Genomic DNA, 22858 nt, shown 5'->3' with positions numbered 1-22858 from the left:
GTATAATTTAGGAACCGAAATTGTTGGTGACAACAGGAACTTGTCACGCTTTTACTACATTATAGTTCCATCCAAAGACCAAAAACATTTCCTGTGTAAATCTGAATATTAAACTAAAACTGATTTACAGTTTAAAAGCTGGCAGAAATGTTGTACTTCATAGTATTTTCCAGAATTCAGTTTTAGGGTTGGACATACATTTGCCATTTGGATGTTCTGGCTGGATGTAACTGACTTCATAATTACATGGCATATCATCTTACTTATATTTATTGTATATAGTATTAAACTTGTTTTGTTTGGGCTACAGATGCCTAGAGCAGTCCCATATCTTTTTTGATCTCAGGCCTCAGAAAATTGCAGATAAAAAAATTGTTTAATAATTTGTAATTCCTTTCTCAGAAGACCACAACTCCTTCCAGGCAGAGCAAGAGAAAGCTGACTGACCTTCTCAGTAGGAAAGTATTGGTTTAGCCCTAATGGACCTTTTTCACTATACCATGATAACGAATAAATAAATATGTCACTATTCACCGAACATCAGTAAATGAGGGTCTTATGAGAAGTGCATCAGCAAATTTTCTTTAGCATCTAACACCCAAGAATGGAAAGCTGCATTTTGCTGAAAAAGCTCTTGAAGGGGTGCAGTAGTCACTTCCTTAAACCTCAGTATGAAATGTTTCGTACAAGGACTGAAAAGTGAGAAAAAGGCAAACCTGGGCCCGTCATAAATATTCATTGCACACCTCTCATGACTCCTGCCGTACATCTTTGCGGGCCTTTCTTCATCCAGATCTGAGAGACTGGCCTTCGTTAGTGTGCTCGCAGAACACGAAGAAGAGTAGGGGAAGGTGTGTGGAGGGGGGGGAGGGGCACAGGCTGCAGGAGTTTCCAGGCAGCGCGCGAGAACCAGGCCTGCAGCAGCAGCCGCAGCACTGCAGATCACAGGTAGATACCGTAGAGGAAGTGACGCGGCATTCTGATGTCTCCCAAGATCAAAAACAAGAGCACAAGCACTTTTCTGAGGTGCAACGCCATCCAGACAATCTGCATCCTCTTCTTCATTCCACTCATTGTCTCGCTCTTCAAAGTCGAAAAACCATTTGAAAGACAGCAAATTGTTCGAAGTCACTCAGCTGTGATTTACACACTCCTAATAATGAAGCTGTATATCTACTGGAGCAGCTCAGCTGAAGTACCGTGTTCATTCATGCCTAAGAGGTAGGCTACCAGTCCTTCATCAGGAAACAGCAGTTTTTTTTTCTTTGCAAGTCTGCATGAGAAACATCCATGACCATCAACACATCCTGCAGAGCTACACACCGAACGAGACAGACTGTTTATCCAAGCTGTTCTTAAATGTACAGATATCTGTCATTTCTATCCTCTTAACTGTGTTTTTTTTAGAGGCAATATCATTCCCAGAATAACACTCAATACAAAACTGGCATTTTTGTGGCTTCTCTTAAGTCTGTTAGTGTGTATTCAGTGTGTGTGACTGAAAGAAGGGATTTAATGTTATGTAAAGATATTGCCTGCTTTCGCTCTGTCTCTGGATTTAAGTGACCCAGCAAGCTGATGAAAGTGGAAAACTATACTAGGGTATGTGGTTTGGCTAAGTTACAACTGCTACGTGTCGTTTTGACCACCTATTGACGAACATGCCGGAGCTTCTTCTTTTTAGTCTCCAACAGTGCACTTTCATCACCAAAGAAAAAACCAGAAAAGAGGATCTTTTCCAAATTCTCTATCCACATGTTAACCCATAACTTGACCTTAAGTCCCTTCTTATAGTCCACTGATTTTCAGAAGGCTTGTTAGAGTGACAGGCGCAGCCCAGAAATCTCATTTGGATCATGATTCTTGCACGTCCTGTAGAGATGTACTGATTTGCAGAAGCTCTGGCTGGTCTTTCTCTTTGTATTGCCTGATTTTTATGCATAAACCTTTTCTCAGAAGCCACATAAACATATGATAGATACTGCGGCAGACAATGTGTGAAACTTGAGTGGTTAAGTACTAAAATGAAATAAGGCTGCTGTTGGTATGTGCTAAAGCTATATTTTAGTCCTGAATTCAACAATGAAAGCTTCCGCATAATGCAAAAACTGTATAACCTACTTAGTCTGAATACCTGGATGAGACTGGATAAATAAAGAAAGGCCAGGTATATGGAATACCGTTTATTAGAGAGACCTACACTAACTGAACGATACAGCACAGTAAAAAAACCCAGATTCTCCAACACAGATTTTCTGAAAAAAGTAAATTAGGAAAATTGATAAAAGTATTCGTCCAAATTATGAGCTGAATCTTTGCTCCATGTGCTTTGCTTCTGGGCACAAAGTGGAATAGCTGGCAGATGAGGTGTGACTGTTTCCTGTAAGAAACAGTAGATCCTTCTGCAGAAGACTGTTGTCCCATCCTAACAAGCCCTGAGATGGAAGTAGCTCACACACTACTTGCCACACAACCCTTCAGCCATCATCTGTATCTGAATAATACTAACGTGACACTGACATTTTTTGCAGCCTGCATTTAAAGATGCGTGCATTTAAACCAGTCAGTATTAGAGGACAGGCCAGCCAGAACTTCTGCAAATCATTACATGTTTACAGGAAGTGGGAGAATAATGAGCTCAGAGTGATTCACTGGCTGCACCTGTCACTCGGGCAAATTTACCAGAAATCCATGCGGTATAAGAAAGGAGTAAAATGGTACTGGATTCTTCCCTTTTGCATATCATCGGTATTCCTCTTCATCTGTTCAAAGGGCTCTAGAGGCTCTAGTCTTCAGCACCAGTGGTAAATCATTTTAGAAGCTAGTGGCAGCTCTTCACCACATGAAGCATGGCTCATCATAATGTGTTCATGTCTATTCTGAAATTTCTTTTGTGGAAATGATGTGCATTGAGCATGTAGAACAGACCCTTGCAGAGATAATGTTCTGTACAGGGTAAAAGGGTATTTCTGAGTGTGTGGGAGTGGGCATGGCTTCCTCCCATGGCTACTGTAACACGTTGACCCACCATGGACAAGTATGGCATCATGGAGGAAACCATCAGAGGAGGGTTTCTGTTTGTTAGTTGATTTCCACTGCTCAGTGGAGGGTTTCTGTTTACTGGCTGACCTTCATGTCTTCAGACATAGGACCCTCCCTCCCCCATCACCCCCAGAAACTTTCCACTGTTCACATTGAGGAGGACACAACTATTAATAGCATATGTTGTTTGGTTGTGATGTTATAAACAGAAATCTTCATTTCAAGTAAAATAACCGCATGTAAAAACAGGAAAAGATCTTAAATTTAAAAACGCTGATAAACAAGTACGAAAGGTCACTGCATCACAAAACTGCAAGCTATATCAGTAGCCCAGTGCTACCGAGCACCAAAAGCAGGGGGGAGGAACATCACAGTGCTGCAGTTGAGATTCACAAGCTATTTACAGCATGTATGAAAGTCCCACAAATGAGAAGAATGTGACTATAGGAATATTCAGCAAATGTCATCACAGTGTGGGCAGCCCTGTGCAGCTGTTTGCATTGTTTGGTCTTTGTTTAGTGTGGTCAGGCTGCCGCTGGGTGGAATATTGATGATGTCTACACAGGACGTTGCAAGACTCAAAGTTCCACAGAGATGGGGTGGGAGATGGAGTGGTCTGGCTCGGACCATTTCCAGAAGCTGTGGTTAATCTTATTGTGTAGAGCATCATTGTAGGTGAATAAGAATTTATACAGGCAACATGAAAAGCTGTATTAAACTTGTAATGAGCTCATTTTGATAACAGCATTAGTACTGAAGCGGCAGATTTTATTTTGGCCCTGCTGCTCTTGCCACAAAGTTTCTGATGTAACCTGTTAATAATTGTCATTAAAAAATATATCTTTAGTGTGTAGGCAAGCAGGTACTTAATTTAAAATGATGCTAACAAAAATCACAGCTTTTCATTTTAATTGCTTGAAAGACATTTCACTGAAGGTGCCAAACATTATATCATTACTCTAATAAACACGCAATTCATATAATTTCAATGAGTATTTTCTGAATTACTTTGCCATGCATTTTTATTATGTTTGCTCTGCTGTTTAACAGGATAAATAATTTACTTGAAACTTACACAAGTATTTGACAGTAATCAGACTAATACAGGTTTGTTTTTGTGACATCACTACATTTGCACAAGAACTAAGCCTCTGCCTCTGCCTCTGCCTACCCATCGCAACCTCTATACTACTCTCCGTCAGGAATAACTGTCATGAAAATGTAGTTTTACATGTAGTTTGTCTCAATATTTGAGTTGTCATAGAGCTGGTGATTTCAGCAGAACACTTTGCATGCCGCGTGTGGGAACACCAGTCCTATTTGAAGCACGCTGTACCCATAATCCACTTGTCGCAGTGGCAAACACCAAAGCTTATTCACTACAGGCATTTTCGATTTTGGAAGTGATAAACAGAACAATAGGTGTCTGTGTTATTTTCACATTAGTAGACACATGAAGATTAACCCGAAAAGAAGCAGGACTGAGGACTGATCTGATGTGGATTCTCCAACGAAGACATGATTTATAGGTTTTCAGTTTGCTCTCATTAATCTGTACACAATAATTTCTGCTTTATCATGAATGTTTTCATTGTTACCATTTATTTTCTAATGCTCTATTTCTATTTTGCATTTCTCCCATGCACTTTGTTTGTTATAATTGCCCTTGAGGTAATTTCATTCTCCTCGTGCAAAACAAAGATTCCTCAAAATACCATTGTTGTACAATTACAAGAAACATCTTGTGGTTTAAAAACATTGAAAAAGTGAATCTTGTCAATAGTCCTTGCAACTCTGATTTCAGGCACGGAACAAACAGAATGGTGACTTTGCTGCCATAAAGATCATCAAGATGGAGCCAGGTAAGTGTCCTCGCACCCACAGCTCCCACGTGAACAGGATCAGTGATGCTACCACTAAATCCCAGAGTAATGTATCAAGCACTGAGGACAGAGAGTATCTATTTTACTTCACTTGTAAGATGAAGTTATTTGTTCTAAGGACCTCAGATCTGAGGGTGCCTTCTGTGGGACAGCACACAGCTACCGTCTGTAATGAGGGCTGAGGGTGACAGAAAAGAATAGATACACCATTAAGCACCTGTACTAATTGTGTGCCAAAGCATGAGAGTCTTTCATGTAGCTCAAGGTACCTGGTAGTTCACCTTACATAGAGCCTGAAGCTTTGAGTTGCCACGTCTGTTAAGTCATATAAGAAGCAACCTGCTGAAACTGCTCATTTTTATTACTCTAAATTACTTCTACAAGTTTTGGATATTAGTAATATTTTTTTTTTTACATTTAGCAAATTTTCATGTAAGAAATGTTTTGAATGATTTCTTTTGTCACTTCACTACCATTTAACTTTGTTAACTGCTCCAAGCGGGGCAGTGAATCAGCCGCAGCTTACCTAAGAACCGAAAACAATACTTCACATTTTGAATCTTGCAACGGAACGTACAAGTACAGACATACAGTATGGGCTATTTGATCTCGGTTTCTCACTATCACTAAGTCCACAGGAGGGAAACAGTAAGAATTCATTATATTCTTCTGGTACCAGAAAATAACCTCTACAAGTAAGGACATAGAAATCGATATCCTGGCATGTACTACTTTCCCCCACTTGTGTGTATATATCACACACTGGCTGAAGCCACTCATCCCGAGTGGGGTTGTGGTGAACCAGAGCCTAACTCAGCAATACAGGGCATAAAGCTGAAGGGGGAGGGAATGCACCCAGGATGCCAGTCCATTACAAGGCCCCCCAAGCGGGACTCAAACCCTAGACCCACCAGAGAGCAGGACCCAGCCAAGCCCGCTGCTCCACTACATGTGTATATATACATGTATATATATAAATTGACCATCAGTCACTAACCATCCCCATATTTTTAAAGAAATTATTGTAGCAACAACTGTAATTGAAGGGTGTGGCAATAACACTATGAAAAGGAGTATTTGTTGTTTGCAGAGGTGGCGAATGCAGCACATGAAGAAAAGATTGCAGATGAGATCGGTGGCTTCTTTGACAGTGTGGGAGCAAAAGGGATTCCCCTCTTATCTGCCCCATCAATAAACCTGACACCTATCCTTCACACACTTGCACCCACCTCACTCCATCAGCAATGTGTATGTGTCGGTCCTGGGGGAGGCCTGAGCCAGAACGCTTTGAGTCACAGGACATGGTGTGTATGGGGAGGCCAAGACATTTAGGGCACGATGACATGAAGCAAAGTGCACAACATATGAATAAGCTTTTTTGCAAGTTGTAAGACAGACCTCAAGGAGTGATAAAAGAAAGATGGGGGACAAGAGATGTAAAGATATCTTGATAAGAGCAGGCAATGTGCAAAAGAGGAGAAACAACCTTGGTAAGAGATGAAAGTGCTTGACAACAGACTGTGAAGTATAACGTGAATGGTGTAAAGGCAGTGGAGGACTCTTGCCCTAGTAAAATACAGAAGGATGGAGCTCAGACATAAGTATAGCAATTTCTGTTCAGAAGCTCCACCTCTTGGCTTACATACGGTAGCTTCAAATGACACCTCAATCTCAATGTATTTAACTATAAGTCCAGTGAAAAGGTCCTACACAACTGTCAGGTTGCCACACCACCATAATTCAGTCCATAATAACTTAATGATCCATTTCTGAGTTTCTCCCCAGAAAATCTAAGTGTTGAAAATTGAACTGTTCTGTACATCTGTGGATATTCATTATTATAATTTCCCAGACTGTAAAGACCCACCCTTGGTCTCTATCACTTTCAGACTATACACTTAGCGGTAAAATATATAACAGGTCAATATGTATATGTAGAACACATAACATCAACAGAGCTGCTAGCACAGTTGTGCACATTACTATCTTTGGACCCAAAGGTTGCAGGTTCAAACCCTAGCTATAGCACTCATGAGGAAGGTTCTTACCCTAAAGTGATCCAGTAAAAGTACCTAACTGTAAGCTGTTTTGGAGAAGGGGGCATGGTGGTGCAGTGGGTTGGACTAGGTCCTCCTCTCTGGTGGGTCTGCGGTTCAAGTCCCACTTGAGGCGCCTTGTGGCGGACTGGCGTCCCGTCCTGGGTGTGGCCCCTCCCCCCCGGCCTTGCGCCCTGAGTTGCCGGGTAGGCTCCGGTTCCCCGCGACCCAGTATGGGACGAGCGGTTCTGAAAATGTGTGTGTGCGTTTTGGAGAAAGCACAGGGGCATGGTGCCGCAGCGGGCTTGGCCGGGTCCTGCTCACTGGCGGGTCTGGGGTTCAAGTCCCACTTGGGGTGCCCTGTAACGGACTGGCATCCCGTCCTGGGTGTGTCCCCTCCCCTTCCAGCCTTATGCCCTGCGTTGCCGGGTTAGGCTCTGGCTCCCCACAACCCCGTATGGGAGAAGCAGTTTCAGACGATGTGTGTGTGTTTTGGAGAAAAGTGTCAGATAACTGTAACAACGTTTTTGACGGTACTCTCTGATTTAAGTTACTGTATTAAAATGAACAGTATTACAGAAAACAGCCAGAAATAATGCAGGGAAATAAAAGGCAGTGGAAAGACAAGATTATGTGCTAGTATCTCCTCTGCTACATATGAAAATGTCCAGAATTTTGTGAGTAAATGGTAAAAATGTCATAAAAACAAGTTTTAAGATGAAGGTGAAAATGACTTTCCTGCCCTTTAGGTGTAAGCACACCTCCCAGGGTATTTGTTCTGTCCAGACCAGATCTGGTGAACACATTATTATCGCTATGCTGAGGGAATTGGTACAGCCACACATGAGCTGACAACTGGGTGGTGATGCCGAGGACAATATACTGTATGGTATATTTGACACGAAGGCTGTGAGTTTAATTCCAAACTTGGATGCTGCTTCTGCAAGATAATCCACATTAACTTGCATTTAGCTCACACTCTTGTCCAAGATAAATTAGTGTGAGATGCACTAAACCGATTACAATTATTTCCTCCGCCACACACTGGTGCCAGTTTATTTTTACTCATTCACATAGAAGCCATTTCTTTGGACTGTGGGAAGAAATCCACACAAACACAGAGAGACATGGAAAACTCCACGCAGGCTGAGCCAGATTCACACTCATGCCCGAACCCACAGCCCCAGGCTCTAAGACACCGGTGTTACTTCCTATGCTGCCATGCCACTTCCAAATATAAAACTAAGTTTTGCAAACCTGACTTTGTTCAAACAGAGATACGAGTCTGCAAAGGCATGAGGAGGAAGGGGGCGTTATCAACAATCTAACAGCAGTGTCCAGTATAAGATTTGCAGATGGAGCTGTGCGATTATTTGAAAGTCTGTTTCCATAAGCAAGCCGGGGCGCAGCGAATTGCCTTGCAGGGTTTCATTTAATCCTTTACACAAACCTTTGAATGAATTAAAAACAGTACAATCGTAAAATGTACAAGATTACCACGTGGCATCATGGTTTCATCAGTTTTGTAGGTTTTTGTCATGACAGTTACATTGCGTCAACATTTCAATGATGCTCTTTTCTGCAGAGGACGACTTCTCGGTGATCCAGCAGGAGATTGTCATGGTGAAGAGTTGCAAGCACCGCAATATTGTGGCGTACTATGGGAGCTACATACGGTGAGTCATGGTCAAAGTCAAAGAATCTAGAAGATCCTTTGCACAGAGTGTGAAGGCGGTAATGTAACAACAATGTGTGCAATTGAGTGATATCCTTTTTGCAAAAAATATAAATATGATATATGTTATTTATCACATACATATACTGTATATATATTGGAATATACTGATTTTTAGTGCAAGCGTCTTGGCAAGATTTTCTGGGAAATCAGAACTATTTTCACTGTGCATTGACACATGTCAGTAATAATGCGATAGTAATATGAACATATTATATCAAACTTAATTACTAAAGATGGGGGCGGAGGGGTATGGTGGCCAGGTCCTGCTTTCTGGTGGGTCTGGGGTTCGAGTCCTGCTTGGGATGCCTTGCAATGGACTGGCATCCTGTTCTGGGTGTATCCCCTCCCCCTCCAGCCTTGCTCCCTGTGTTTCTGGGTTAGGCTCCGGCTTGCCAGGACAAGCGGTTTCAGACAGCATGTGTGTAATTACTACAACTTAATACTATGAACATAAGATTATGCTCATATTGCTAAAAGAAAATACAGGATCAGTGTCTTTGTGCCTAACTTTTATTCCTTGATGTCTCTCAGTTTCGAATTTCTCCTACATTTATCAGTAATGGCAGTCTCTCACATCTCATACCGCACCACTGAAAGAAGTGCATTGTGGTTTACAGTCACTGAGGGTAGTCCAAGCATGAAAGCAAGTATGAGTGACCCCCATTTCCTGCCAGCGGCTTAACTTCCTGAAGGCTTAGAGACGATGTTGGACGCAAAAAGACAACGGTGCACATAGGTCATATGCAACGAAGGTTATGCACTGGTATCTAAACAGTGCAGAAGACAAAGCTTGCTCATAGAATGCTTGCTACTCAATGGATACAGTGTGAGAGTAGCAACACGGTATTGTGTCTTACTGAGGTTTTGTACTATTTATACAGTAGGCAACTTTATAGCTCAAACTAGTCAGTGAATGTGGACAGAGACAGCTTCAGACACGGTCTAGCAAACCTCATGACTTCTGCCTGAGCAAGTCAGAAAGCCCTGAATTCTACCATGACATTCAGATCTGTTACTATACTTGGTTAAGGCATTGCCTGTCGTCAACATGTTGGTTCACAGTTTCTTTTTAGTACATAGAGCACGAGAGACATCCATCTGTTAAATACGTGGACAAGAGAACGTATGTGGAAATCGAAACCTTCTGCTGAGTTTAACAAATATTGAAGTCTGCTTGTAGACAGTTTGGAAGAAGTCGCCTTCTGTAATGAACTCGCAGAGTGAACTGTTCTTTAAAGGAAGGCCTGAAGCGGCTACTTTTAGCTCCACATTGCCAGGAACACAACTGAAAGTGTAATTAAATTCATTGAGCTGATGCTTTTCTCCAAAGTAACTTATAATTATTTACCCATTTATACAGCTAGGTAATTTCCCCCCCACTAGAGTGATGCAGGGTAAGTACCTTGCTCAAGGGTACAACAGCCCAAGGTGAGGCTTGAACCTGTAACCTTTAGGTCTAAAGATAGTTGGTCTAACCACTATGCTACCAATTGTCCCAGAATAAATGAGTAAAATATACTCAGTTTTTTCCTGTTCTCTGTGACTCTGCTGGATTAAACAGATATGTGTAAATTATTGATTATAAAAAACTTGAATATAGCTAAGGCAATGCTATACTTAAGGCTAAGTACATCAGTCCTAGTTGTGGCCATAAAATGAAAAGAAAAAACTTTAAAAATTATTTTTAGACAACGTGCTTCCCTTTGCTTAAATGCAGGGCCAATAAGCTGTGGATCTGTATGGAGTACTGCGGCGGTGGCTCCTTACAAGATATCTACCATGGTGAGTGTGGGGCTTGCAGGGCTGCAGAATGAGGGTTGACCACACGCCAGGGGGGTAACGGTTGTCTCAAAGGGATGGTTCACATCATGTTCACTGGCCAGCGGAGGTGTGATGCCAATATGCTTTGGGTTCAGACCTCAGTGTGACAATGCTAACATGTGCTTGGATGGCTGCATTACATTGATGCTGCTGCATTTGTGACCTTGCCCCGCACTCCATCTTCTCCCCTTCTCCAGATGCTCTCAGTCTCCCTCCTCGCTGCCCTGCCTGTCTCTGTCACTCTGTCTCTTTCCTCCTCTTATTGAAAATCTATTTGGTTCAAATTCACATGCTGCCATTTTTATTCCAAAACCATTATGTATAATAAAAAGCACATATATAGATGGAAGTGATTAAATAATAAAAGTAAAACAAGAAAGAGTCAACAGAAACAGGTGAACATAAAATATGAATAAAAATGTTACAAGGCTTTAGACCAAATAAATGAGATTCCTAAAAACGCCTTTCAATCTCCTTAGTGACGGGACCTCTGTCAGAGCTACAAATTGCTTACGTGTGCAGAGAAATGCTGAAGGTAAGACCTCACACTCAAAGACAGGCCCACTGGCGACCAGCCCCGCAGTGCAGCTGCTGACAGCTCGTGTTCTCCGCCCGTCCCACACAGGGCCTGGACTACTTGCATGGCCAGAAGAAGATTCACAGAGACATTAAGGTAAACAAGCAGACATACCCTTTGCAGCCTCGACATACATTGCTTCTAGAGCGCCGCTCGACTGTGAAAGCGTGCTCCTTTTCCTGCCCACGGACGTCACTTTCAGCGTTCTTGCAAGGGTTTAGTTGATACTCACCACAGCACCGCTGCAGCAGATGCACTCAGGTACCAGAGCTGCAGCAGTAGGAGGAAAACGTTACGGTGCAGACAACCGAGGATCTCGCATCTTCAACCAGATGAATAAACGGAAAGAGTTTCACCATCTCTGAGGAACTGTGCGATGACCATACATCGTCCCCAGCGCATGCAACTGCACATTCACCATAACTTGCTAAGTAGCACAAAGGAAATCAGGCCCATATGCATGCATTCATGTAGTGTTCATTGCAAGCTCTTTGACACACAGAAGAGTAAAGCTACAGATAACGTAAGGCCTGAATGGTGCGGTAATTTGCTGCTGATTACCTGCATGTTCTGGTGTTCCAGCACACTGAATCTTTCTTGTTTCTCCTAGGGTGCCAATATTCTCCTAAATGACCAAGGAGAGGTGAAACTTGGTATGTTTGAAGCTGACTGTTGTCATGTCAGACCTACAAAGATATGGTTGCATTGGATAAACATTAGGTCATATTTTTAAATTTTGACAATGTTATGTAGACGCCTAATGTTTGTTTCATGTAGGCAAATGATTCACAAAGAGCAGTGTCATTTAGGTGGGCAGCCAAGAGGTATCTTGCTGATCATAAAAATAAAAACAATTATGCAAAAATGCAATGCTCTACATTACAACCTATCCAGGCAAAAAAATCCACCTGAATATGTACATTTATTACAAATAATATGTTCCCTATGTGGATTAATTTTCAGAATTGATTCATATCGTTTATTCATTTAATGTTTTCATGTTTTTTATGGAGGCAGTGGAGTGCATTTGGTCGACAAACATTTGTGGAGCTTTGGATGGTTTAAGAACCACTTTCACAGACCTTGTTCGGCGTCACAAAAAAATCGGACTGACACAGGTGGAGTTCAGTTTCTCAGATTGGCCTCTGCCGTGACATGAGCCGCATCTATTTCAGCCCAAGCGCTGCAAAGACCTCTTCTATTTTTTGTGCAGTGGAAGTGGACTGGTTACAGTGTTGGTTTTTGGTTTGTTTTTCTAAATAGCTGGAGAGTTTTTGAAGGCGGCAACCTCTAGCTCCTTCTCCGGTCCTAGTCTCCAAGACAAAAGGAGATTTGCCAAATGAAGTGCTTCGAAGCATTAATCTGAGATTATTACTGCACAGCAAGCGATGGGCTAGTTTGAAATACAAGCAAGGAACAGTCATTTCAATCAAAACATCAGCAAAGCAACTTTTTTTTTCCACTTTTTACCCCTTTTCACGCCCTTTCAGTCATGACACATTACCTGTTTCTAATGTCTTTGTCCGCTCACCCATGCCATGTTAGGAGGTGTGCACAAAATCACACATCCCCCTCTGAAGTGCGTACTGTGAGACACCGGGCTGTGTCACTCTATGGGCTGCAGGCTTCATGGGGTGAAATAACACCCTTGATGTGGAGCATTTTTGCTCGATTCCCCTCACAGCCCCTATAGGAATCTTCATGAGCAGCGATGGGAGACAAAATTCTGCCAGTTTGTGTTTACGGGGGCTCCTCACCACAGTCTGATGGCCTTAATCAAAGGTCACACGGTAATTTAGCGACAGGTCACTCGGAAAGGTCCCGTAAAGCAGTCGTCCACTTCACTAATAACTGCTAACAACTTCACATAAACCTGTCTCACTGCCTTGTCCCACTTTTCAGCGGATTTTGGGATTTCGGCACAGATCACAGCCACCTTCGCTCGCCGCATGTCCTTCATTGGAACGCCCTACTGGTGAGGTCATGGGGCGGAGCCTAAATCACTGAAGTGCTTCCTGTTTGCCAGGCTGACAAGAAAAGGCCTGACAAACTGTTGTTTCTCTTCTACCCTCAGGATGGCACCAGAGGTCGCGGCAGTGGAGATCAAGGGCGGGTACAATGAGCTGTGCGACGTGTGGTCTGTGGGCATCACAGCCATTGAGCTGGCAGAGCTGCAGCCGCCCATGTTTGACATGCACCCGCTCAGGTGTGCCTCCGCTACGGCCTTCGCGAATCCGCACGCATCGGCCACATGGATCCCCTCGTTGTACTGCCGGCAACAGTCTACCCAGAGACACAGCAAAATGTCATTGTGTCCATACTTTCATTTCAGATACAAAGTGTACTTACAGATCAACTTGTGCAAGGCACGGCTGTGCACGCGTACAGAAGGACTAAGGGGCCAAGTCAGAAGTGCAGTTCTCTGTACACTCATAGCAACTTTTTTATATGCTTTTGGGCAATGTGGTAATCATAAAAAGTACAGTACCACACATTCCTGGAGCCAACGTGGCAAGTTACCACAGTCCCACAGGGAAACACATTTTCTCCAACGACGAACCCAACAGTCCATCTTTGTCTGCCCACAGGGTGCTGTTCCTCATGTCGAAGAGTGGTTACCAGCCTCCAAAACTAAAGGACAAATCCAAATGGTACAGAACTCTTACAAAATATTGAAGATAACTGATCTGTAGCGGATTGCTACATGTGGATTAAATGAGAAGATATTTACGCTTTAAACAACGGCTGTCCTTTTATACAGCTTTGTATAGCTGGGATGTTTGTGCCTTACAGTTTTATACATGATATTCACCAACATATTAATTCAGTTAATCCAATTGATAAAATACAATTTTTGAACTTGGAACATAAAATCCATGTTAAACATCTAGGCTAATATTATATAAGACAACTTGGAAATGTTTCCTTGGGTTACATGCAGTGGCTTTGGGATTGTGCTGAATTACCCAACAACCCCTTTTTGGCAGACTGTTTCTCTAAATCCCTTTCTGTGCTCTGCTGTCTTCTGTGCTCGTAGGTCCCCTTTGTTCCACAACTTCATAAAGACCATGCTCATCAGGAACCCCAAGAAGAGGCCGAGTTCCTCAAAAATGCTTACCGTGAGTCTGAATCCCTGGATCTATCGTCTCCAGTCTTCACGGTCAACACCACAATCATCAGCCTCATTTTCCCTTTCACCTACTGAAATCCATTTTTTGTCTTGCCACCCTGCCCTTTTCCGTCCCATAATCCTCCTCTCTGATGTGTGCAGCACATGTTTGTCACTCAGCCTGGGCTGAACCAGTCCCTGACAACGGACCTACTCGAGAAGCTCCAGCATCCGGAGAAGCTGAAGGACTGCCTGCAGCCTGAAGAGGAGGAGATGGAGGTATGGGGAGGCAAAGTGATCACAGTCACCTGTCTATGAGTTACACACAGGATTATCAATGTCATATTAGAAAAATAATATTTTTTACAAAACAAAATGCACCGATTCCTATCTCACCTTCCTTAGGTGATTCCTGGCTCCTTGAGGAGAATTCACTCCACAAATCGACACAACAAAGCTGAGCGCACCAACTCTGACAACAGCTGTAAGTAACTTTGGTGCAGCCATACACTTTGTGCCCATTGTCAGCTGTCTGTCCGTGGTGCACTGTGCCCATGGAACCTGACTTTGCCCTTAAGTGTTGTCTTAGCGCTCAGTGTACGTCATGTAGTCATATTTTCTGTACTGCTGACTCACAGTCAAAGTGGTCCAGCAAGACCATCATCAATCCATTTACATATACGATTTCTGCATTCCGGTCTCGCTGTGCATTTGACCTTGGTCTCTGTCCTGACTTACATTTACATCTGCCAACAATTCTTTCCATCTTTGTGCTTTCAGGGCCACAGATATTCCCAAAAAGACCAACACAGCAAAACAGAGACTCCCTGGAGGGGACGGTAAGGGTATCGGTGTGTGACAGCAGGTCTCTCTCTGTAGCAATGGCAGTGTGTGTGTACATGCAGTATGTCTGAGTAATGCATGTTAATATATATCGTTTCTGTACGTGTCATATTACTCCAGAGAAGAGTGTGATCATCATCCTCACGTTTCTTTTTGCTCTTGTTTGTGCCCCAGATGTGGCAGACAAGACAGAGGAGAACAGTAAACTCTACAAGCAGAGAGAGCATGACTGACAGGACCTCTAACAGGTATGAGACTGAGCAAAGCACTGATGCATAATACACACAGACAGGAGCGTTCCATCAACACCATCTTCACGTCATGTACGCATATCCGATGCACTGCTGACTGACACCCAAAGTAGTCCTTAAAGGTCATCATCGTAGTTATAAATCACCCGAAATAAACCAGTCTTTTTGCTCGCCTTAAGTACTTTCAGTTGTTTTATCAGTGACCAGGGCATCTACTTTTTAATGTATAGAAGATGCATCTGACTTGATTGGCCTGTGTTAGGACAACTAGATAGTCATATGGCTTTACATTTAGTGGCTTCTACAGTATAATCTTTTGGTGACTCTACTTTTTCAGTGAAATATAAGGTTACGTGATACATCTCAGATAACATTTGACTCCCACACTCTTAAGATAAGTGATGATAACAGCACAACATACACCACATTTCAAAAATTAAAAGTTCACAACTCATTCTGATGATTCAACTGGTAAAGCCTTCAGCTACTGGCGAGAATTTGGAAAAACTGATTGGTTACAGTTATGCAGCCCGATCTAGTATGAGGAATATCTCACACACATTCAGAAATTATTGCATCCTTCTTTGTTAAAATGCCAGTGCCCTAATCTGCTGGAGTGGCTTATGCTAAAGAAAAGTAAGATAACCATTTCTTAGAAAAGCATTAGCAGTTGCAATAACTAAATGCCCCCTGTGACAGATTGTTAATTGGAAGCCAGATGAGTAATGTGGGACACCAGCATCATGTTTCCAATGACTGTTTTTTCTTCCTAACAGGACAGAAAGCACAGATTCCGATGACGATTATGATGATGTGGAAATGTAGGATTTCTATTTTAATACTTTATTACAATCATGACTTCCCCACTTGTATGTTGCCATAGTCTGATAACTAATCTCTCTGTGTTCTTTATTTCCTCAGCCCTAGTAGTTACTCCAACTGGTAAGGATCATTTCTAATTACTGAGATCTGATAATGTTACTATAGAATTACTCTTAAAGAAAACATCACTACTGCATATACATACACACACGTATGCATAAATATGTGTATGTGTGTGTGTGTGTGTGTGTGTGTGTGTATGTGTGTGTTATCCAACTATGAGATCTCAGCTTTGAGTCTAAACCAAAGTATCATCTGGGAGATTGACAGCCAGCCCAACTATTGATCTCTCTCTCTCTCTCTCTCCCTGTGGGTGTAGTGAAACACTGCCAGCTGATGAACTCCCACCCCCTCTTCCTCCTAAAGTAAGGGACTTCACTTTGTAGCAGCTGTTGAAGCCTTTGCAGCGGAGTACAGACAGTTATGAGAAGTTTAGAAATCTTCAAATGGAAGGCATTCAAAAGAGATAACATCCAAAGACACGAATTATTGTACTTTCTCTAAAAAAATGCTCCATAAGTACATGATTGTGAAAACTAGATCAAACTTTTACTGTTTTGAATTTGTTCTGAAATAATGAGTGAATAATAGTGAGTTTAACCTACGACAGGTGTTTTTACTGAATAGTCCGCTTTAATGTTTAATATTATGAAAAAGACATATTTTAAATACAGTTCAGATTTACAAGTGTAAAGACGGGGTTGTTGGTCTGCAAGGCACTGACAGCGTAGTTTTCTGCATGCTTTCTTTATGCTTCGGCAATGTTTTTTTTGCATCTCCCATCAGCCCAAGTTGCGCACTAGCTCAGAGGAGAGCATTAGCGGAGAAGAAAGTCGAGGGAGAAGTGGGGGCTCACTTTATGCACCTTCGCCCTTGGTGCGCTGCTCCAGTGGCACCCCGAGCCGCCCCGTCCCCCATCCACGTTCAGTCCGCAACGTAAACTCCGGTGAGCCCTGCCACCTTTGTCTCATTGCACCAAAAACTAATACGCTTGCATAACCGAAGCCAAAGCTGGGTTTTAGAGTAGGAAATGGTGTGTGAGGGCATGGTATGTGTGTAACGAATGGACATTTTATCATTTCTACACCAGAAGTTCTTCTTCTTTTCTAAGTGTTCCTAATCTTTTCTATGTTCCAATTACACACACACACACACACACACACACACACACACACACACACCATCTGAAGCCGCTTGTCCCACATGGGGTCGCGAGGAGCCGGAGCCAAACCCAGCAACACAGGGCGCAAGGCTGGGGGGGGAAGGGACACACCCAGGATGGGACGCCAGTCCATCACAAGGCACCCCAAGTGGGACTTGAACCCCAGACCCACTGGAGAGCAGGAACCACTCCAACCTACTGCACCACCACGCCCCCCTTGCGTTCCAATTATTCATCCCATATTTCATTCAAGTGTTTGTTGCATTCTCAATAAATGTTGTTTCATATATTTTCTTCAATGCTACAAAAATTAAGCACTATATAAAAGATATTTGTTTATAGTCATTGCCATGCTAATTGTGATGGCTAAAAAGTTATGCAGAGTTTTCAAAGTAACTTGAGGGTTTAATGGAAAGTAGTCTCCACCTCAATAACTTTTGTTGAAACTATGATATTTTAATCAATGGAACATAAAAATGTTTGAGCTGAGCTCTTTTATTGCCTGTATTTACTCTTCCTTGTGGTCACCACTATTCATTACACGCTTCTTCACACGTTTTTGAAAACCATCTCAAAAGAACTTCATGCTTGTCTCTTCAAACAGGTCCTCACACACACACACACACACACACACACACACACACACACACACACACACACACACACACACACTTTCTGAACCGCTTGTCCCATACGGGGTCGTGGGGAGCAGGAGCCTAACCCGGCAACTCAGGGCGCAAGGCTAGAGGGGGAGGGGACACATCCAGGACGGGACGCCAGTCTGTCGCAAGGCACCCCAAGTGGGACTTGAACCCCAGACCCACCAGAGAGCAGGACCCGGTCCAACCCACTGCACCACCGCTCCCCCCTCCGACAGGTCCTCATAGTAATATTCAAATTTTCAGTTGAAATGTGTCTTGTCCTTATCCTTATTCAGACCCCACCTCATTTGCTGGTCACATTACTGACACCCCACCAGACCTACAGCCACCTGTCCTGCCACCCAAAAAGGACAGGAAGCTGCGGCAACCCCTTCAGGTATGACCTCTTGTGGACACTAGGTGAAGACAGTTAAATAAAACCCATGAAGCTAAATGGAAAATTGTAATAGATTTTGCCCTGATTCTATTGTTCTTGCAGGCCCCAGTTGATTGCTCCAGTTCAGTGTTGAAAAAACCTCCAGTAAGTCTGTCCACAATTTCAGTCGATAAATGCAGAGCCAGTTAATGGAAAAATTAAAAATGCATTAAAAGCATTTTGTGCAGAAAATAATGGGACACACACATCCGTCATAGCAAATATATCCTCACAGCTGAGCACAGATTTCCAGTTATTAAAAGTCACTGAGTTTATGGGCAACATCACAATGTCGCAAGTTTTAAGTCGCTGCTGGTTACTGTGTCTGTGTTTCGGTCAGTCAGTCAAAGACATCCCATTAAAGCATGACGATACAAAGGCAGTGCAGCACCTCGGCATACTTTAAAATATTCTGCTTTGTCATCATTGTCTTGCAGGTGTTCTTTAAGAAAGTGTTCCACGGATGTCCTTTAAAGATCAACTGCTCAACCATCTGGGACCATCCAACAACTAAAGGTGAAAGGCCCCGTCTCTCTGCAGATCACTTGCTTCTCACTGTGAACAATCCCATAAACTGCCGTGTCTCTAAACTATACATACTTTAAAATTGCTTCTCTCGTGCCATTCCATGCTTGTTCCAGACCATCACCTCATCTTTGGAGCGGATGAAGGCATTTTCATTCTGAACTTGAATGGATCAGAAGCCACAATGGAGCTGGTAAGGGTTTTCAGCAGGGATACATAGTGAGAGAGCCTAGCAGAACCTAAAGCTATAGTGAAAACACAGTCATGTATATTGAGGTTGCCTCTCTCTCACTCAACTTCCCGCTCTCTAAGTCACAGCAATTCTTGGAAGTTGGAAGCACATGGTTGTGTAAAATGTCTAAAATTCTCTCTCTTTCTTGTTCTCTGATTGTCTCAGCTTTATCCAGGGAGGTGTAGTTGGGTGTACACTATCAACAATGTCCTTATGTCGATATCAGGTGAGTGACACTTGAACATTACCCCCCCCTACGCGATCTGACTCTGACAGCAGGAAAGAACTCTTATTCTTGCAGGACACAGCAAATGTGGGCTTTCATTCCAGGCCTCGACATGAAATGTGAGGTGTTTAACGAAGTAGACAACCATTCCACAGCAAATATTTTTTTAAAAAAACTGCAACCATCTCAGATGACTTTTACAAAACTTCACAAAATCAGATGTTGAGTTCATTTTTTTTGCTTTGAAAATTATTTTTATAGTGCTGAAAGTCATGCAAAAGCAGTGGTAGGTTTGATGACTTTGCATATGTGTGTGTGTGTGTGTGTGTGTGCACATATACATTTGTGTCCCTGTCTGTGCTCCTTCAGGCAAGGCCTCCCAACTACATGCCCACTCACTGAAGGAGCTGTATGAACAGATGCGCAAGGAACATCGTATCGTGGCGCTGCCAACTCACAGACTTCTACCAAGGTAACTGCTTTGTTCCGACCGTCACATGTAACCCAAGAAACACAGCTTAGCTGAGCTTCTGTAAGAGGCTTCTGGCTCAGACTGCTGCTGATTTGCATTTCCTAACATCATTAGATTTCAGTTTCCAGAAATCCCTTTTGAGTCTTGAAAAGAGAGCACAAACTGATTTTGTCTGGGCCGTGTAATATAAAATGTGCCTATGAAAAACTAATGTTATTTTCACAAAGAGTTATTACAGATATATACACTGACAATGTGCATTCACAGACATTTGCACATGTATTCAAGTGCTCAAAACTAAAAGAACTGTTTTCCTTGTGGAAGACTGCTTATTAGAATTCGTCGTAATATAATAATTAAATGTATCCTCACTCCGAAAACACACAAATATTATAAAACTATACGTATAAAAGACCATTGTAATGACAAGAACATAGCTGAATATTGTGTATTTCTGAGAAATATGTACCGATGCCAAGGAATGTACAAAAGTAATCTTGTCTTCAAAAGCAAAAATTTCTACATGTAAACATGTATGATTTTAATAACAGGAAGTTTGCGATAACTAGTAAGATTCCCGACACCAAGGGCTGCAGGACATGCTGTGTGGGTGAGTGAAACTGTAATTTCTTCAACAAATATGTCCAAATTTCTCTTCAAACACCACCTGGCACCTTATTCACAAACGTTTCACATGGCTGAAGATGTGTATTACCCACTGAAAATTCTGCAACACAAAGAAGTTAGGGTAACACTTTGTAGCATAGAAAAGTGAAACTATGTGGGTAGTGTTAGCAACCTCAGAGCTTCAGGGTTTTGAATTCAACTTTGGCTCTGACTGTGTGGAGTCTGCATGTTGTCAGATTTGCGTGGGTTTCTTCTTGGTACCTCCCACATTCCAGTGAGATGCAGCTGAGGTGAACTGGTGCTTGTAGTGTGAGAATCTGAGAGAGCTCTAGCAGTGGACTCACATGACATCCTGTGTATAAACTGCCTTATAAGCCAATGCTTCATGGGACTGAAACTGAATTAGAGCATCCCTAAACCCAGAGGTCCTTTGGGGGCTGCAGTGTATGTGTACTAAATGTTATCATAACCAAGTTACCGTTTCTCTTGTAGCTGTATGACACTGGTAGTGAAATGATTATTATGACACAGTTTGGAGAACCTGATCTGAAGTTTTTCTTGACAGCTCTTTATGATCAGGGTTGCAGTGATAGCAAACTAAGCACGCAGGCCCAGACCTTCCTTTCCACAGCAAGTTTCCCACTCCTCCCTGGGGATCCACAAGCATTCCTAGGTCAGCTGAGAAATATAATCCCTCTAACATTTCCTGGATGTGTCCCATGGGTCCTCCTAGTGGGATAAATCCAGTGTAGCTCCAGTGGGACCTGACTGGCAAGTCTCTTGCTTCTGCAGCCTCTTTCTTTCAGTCATTACCCAAATTTCATGACTGTAGGTGAGGACAGCGATATAGACTCGGTGCATACTGATGTAAACCAAGAGCTTTGTCTGGAAAATTTAAGCATAAACCACGAGCTTTGTCAGCTCTCACTTCAACACCACAGAGTGGTAAAGGGCCTGCTGACAGTGGTCCAGTTTACCTATCATTCTCATACCCCTATTCCCTCACTTGTGACTCCAAGATATTATCCACCATTCTGGGCAGTAGTTTCCCCGCCCCTGGAGAGAGCAACCCTCTGCACATCAAAAGTCACAGTCACATGAAATCAAAAGAAGAATAGCAATGCAAAGAGCAGGGATGCCACTCTTAATCCCTTCAAGAGGAAACCATTCAATCCTTGACTGCCTCTTGATGTTCTGTCCATGAAAACAGGCCTGAAGACAAAACACAACTTTAGCCGAGTGTGACACCCACACTGAACGAGTTAGGCTTAACGCCGAGAACATGGACACAGCTCTCTCTATGCTCATATGGGAGCCAGATAACACATTAATAGCCTGGATACCCTATGTCCCTTTAGTACTTCACATAGCACAAATCAAGGGACATAGTCATACACCTTTGCCTAACCCCTAAAACATATTTGAACTGGATCACCATATTCCCATGGCCAGTCAAACAACTGTGCCAAGGAAAAGAGGCGGTCTACTGTGACATGACCAGGACTGAAACCATATCACTCCTCCTGAATCCAAGGTTTAGGTACTGGGTTGATTCTCCTCTCAGTATTCTGGCATAAGCTTATCAAGAGAAGCTAGTAAGTGTGATCCTCTCTAATTGGAACACATCCTCTGGTTACCTTAAACATACGAACCACCATTCCAGTTTGACAACCCAGAGGTACTTTACCTGCTTTTCATGCAACATTGAATGGCCATATGAGCCATGGTACCCCGACGCTGTTTTTACTATGTCTGCCTACCATTCCCAGAATACCAGAGTAAAGAAAATTTGGGTTTCCCAAGTTTGTCTGGCTGGCACCCTATATGTCAAATCTAACTCATCACCAAATGGTGATCTTTTGAGAGCACTACCCCCTCCTTACCCAAGTGTCTAACACAAACAGCCAAAAGTCAAATGAAATTACTATGAAATAGATCACCAAGTTTTGGTCCTGTGTGCCCAGTTTTAGGTACACTCATGAGCCTCCTTGTGATAGAACATGGTGTTTGTAATGGACAGTCTGTGAATGGCACAGAAGTCCAGGAATAATTCATGTCTCGGGTTCACTGTGAAATGTTGCTCCTCCCAGTCACCCTTCCACTTATCACCACCATTCTCAGTAGGAGTGTTGAAGTCCTCTAATCGAACTATAGAGCCTTTAGACAGCACCATTTCAAGTACATCACCAACTTCCCTAAGAACCTTGAAAACTCTGAACAGTTGCTAGGTGCATATGTATAAAGAGTCAGAGTTTTCTTCTTTGGAACTCATAGCCACACTCAGGCAACACTTCTCTCCACTGAGAAGAACTCCAACTACAAAGCTGTCAGCTGGGGGCTTATAAGTTTGTGCAC

General features: G+C 42.8%; 1 protein-coding gene across 2 annotated transcripts in view; it reads left to right on the top strand.

Moving 5' to 3' along the window:
• Positions 1-22858, top strand: part of map4k1 (mitogen-activated protein kinase kinase kinase kinase 1) — a 32673-nt gene that overhangs the window by 5555 nt on the left and 4260 nt on the right. The window contains exons 2-26 of one of the 2 annotated variants that reach the window (XM_018742894.2): positions 4847-4904; positions 8547-8637; positions 10417-10481; positions 11000-11055; positions 11146-11193; positions 11708-11750; positions 13000-13072; positions 13172-13303; positions 13686-13748; positions 14135-14216; positions 14369-14485; positions 14612-14690; positions 14987-15057; positions 15224-15297; positions 16077-16121; positions 16222-16242; positions 16502-16547; positions 16969-17128; positions 18282-18382; positions 18485-18526; positions 18859-18937; positions 19063-19139; positions 19344-19404; positions 19774-19876; positions 20428-20486. In XM_018742894.2, coding sequence (XP_018598410.1) covers positions 4847-4904; positions 8547-8637; positions 10417-10481; positions 11000-11055; positions 11146-11193; positions 11708-11750; positions 13000-13072; positions 13172-13303; positions 13686-13748; positions 14135-14216; positions 14369-14485; positions 14612-14690; positions 14987-15057; positions 15224-15297; positions 16077-16121; positions 16222-16242; positions 16502-16547; positions 16969-17128; positions 18282-18382; positions 18485-18526; positions 18859-18937; positions 19063-19139; positions 19344-19404; positions 19774-19876; positions 20428-20486 — 1846 coding nt within the window. The remainder of the gene's footprint in view (positions 1-4846; positions 4905-8546; positions 8638-10416; positions 10482-10999; positions 11056-11145; positions 11194-11707; positions 11751-12999; positions 13073-13171; positions 13304-13685; positions 13749-14134; positions 14217-14368; positions 14486-14611; positions 14691-14986; positions 15058-15223; positions 15298-16076; positions 16122-16221; positions 16243-16501; positions 16548-16968; positions 17129-18281; positions 18383-18484; positions 18527-18858; positions 18938-19062; positions 19140-19343; positions 19405-19773; positions 19877-20427; positions 20487-22858) is intronic. The other variant, XM_018742896.2, reaches the window with a different exon arrangement.

The sequence above is a fragment of the Scleropages formosus genome, chromosome 10 (assembly GCF_900964775.1).
Source record: "Scleropages formosus chromosome 10, fSclFor1.1, whole genome shotgun sequence".
NCBI classification, from domain to species: domain Eukaryota; kingdom Metazoa; phylum Chordata; class Actinopteri; order Osteoglossiformes; family Osteoglossidae; genus Scleropages; species Scleropages formosus.
The sequence above is the reverse complement of the archived record's forward strand: the minus strand, read 5'-3'. Positions and strand labels throughout refer to the sequence as shown.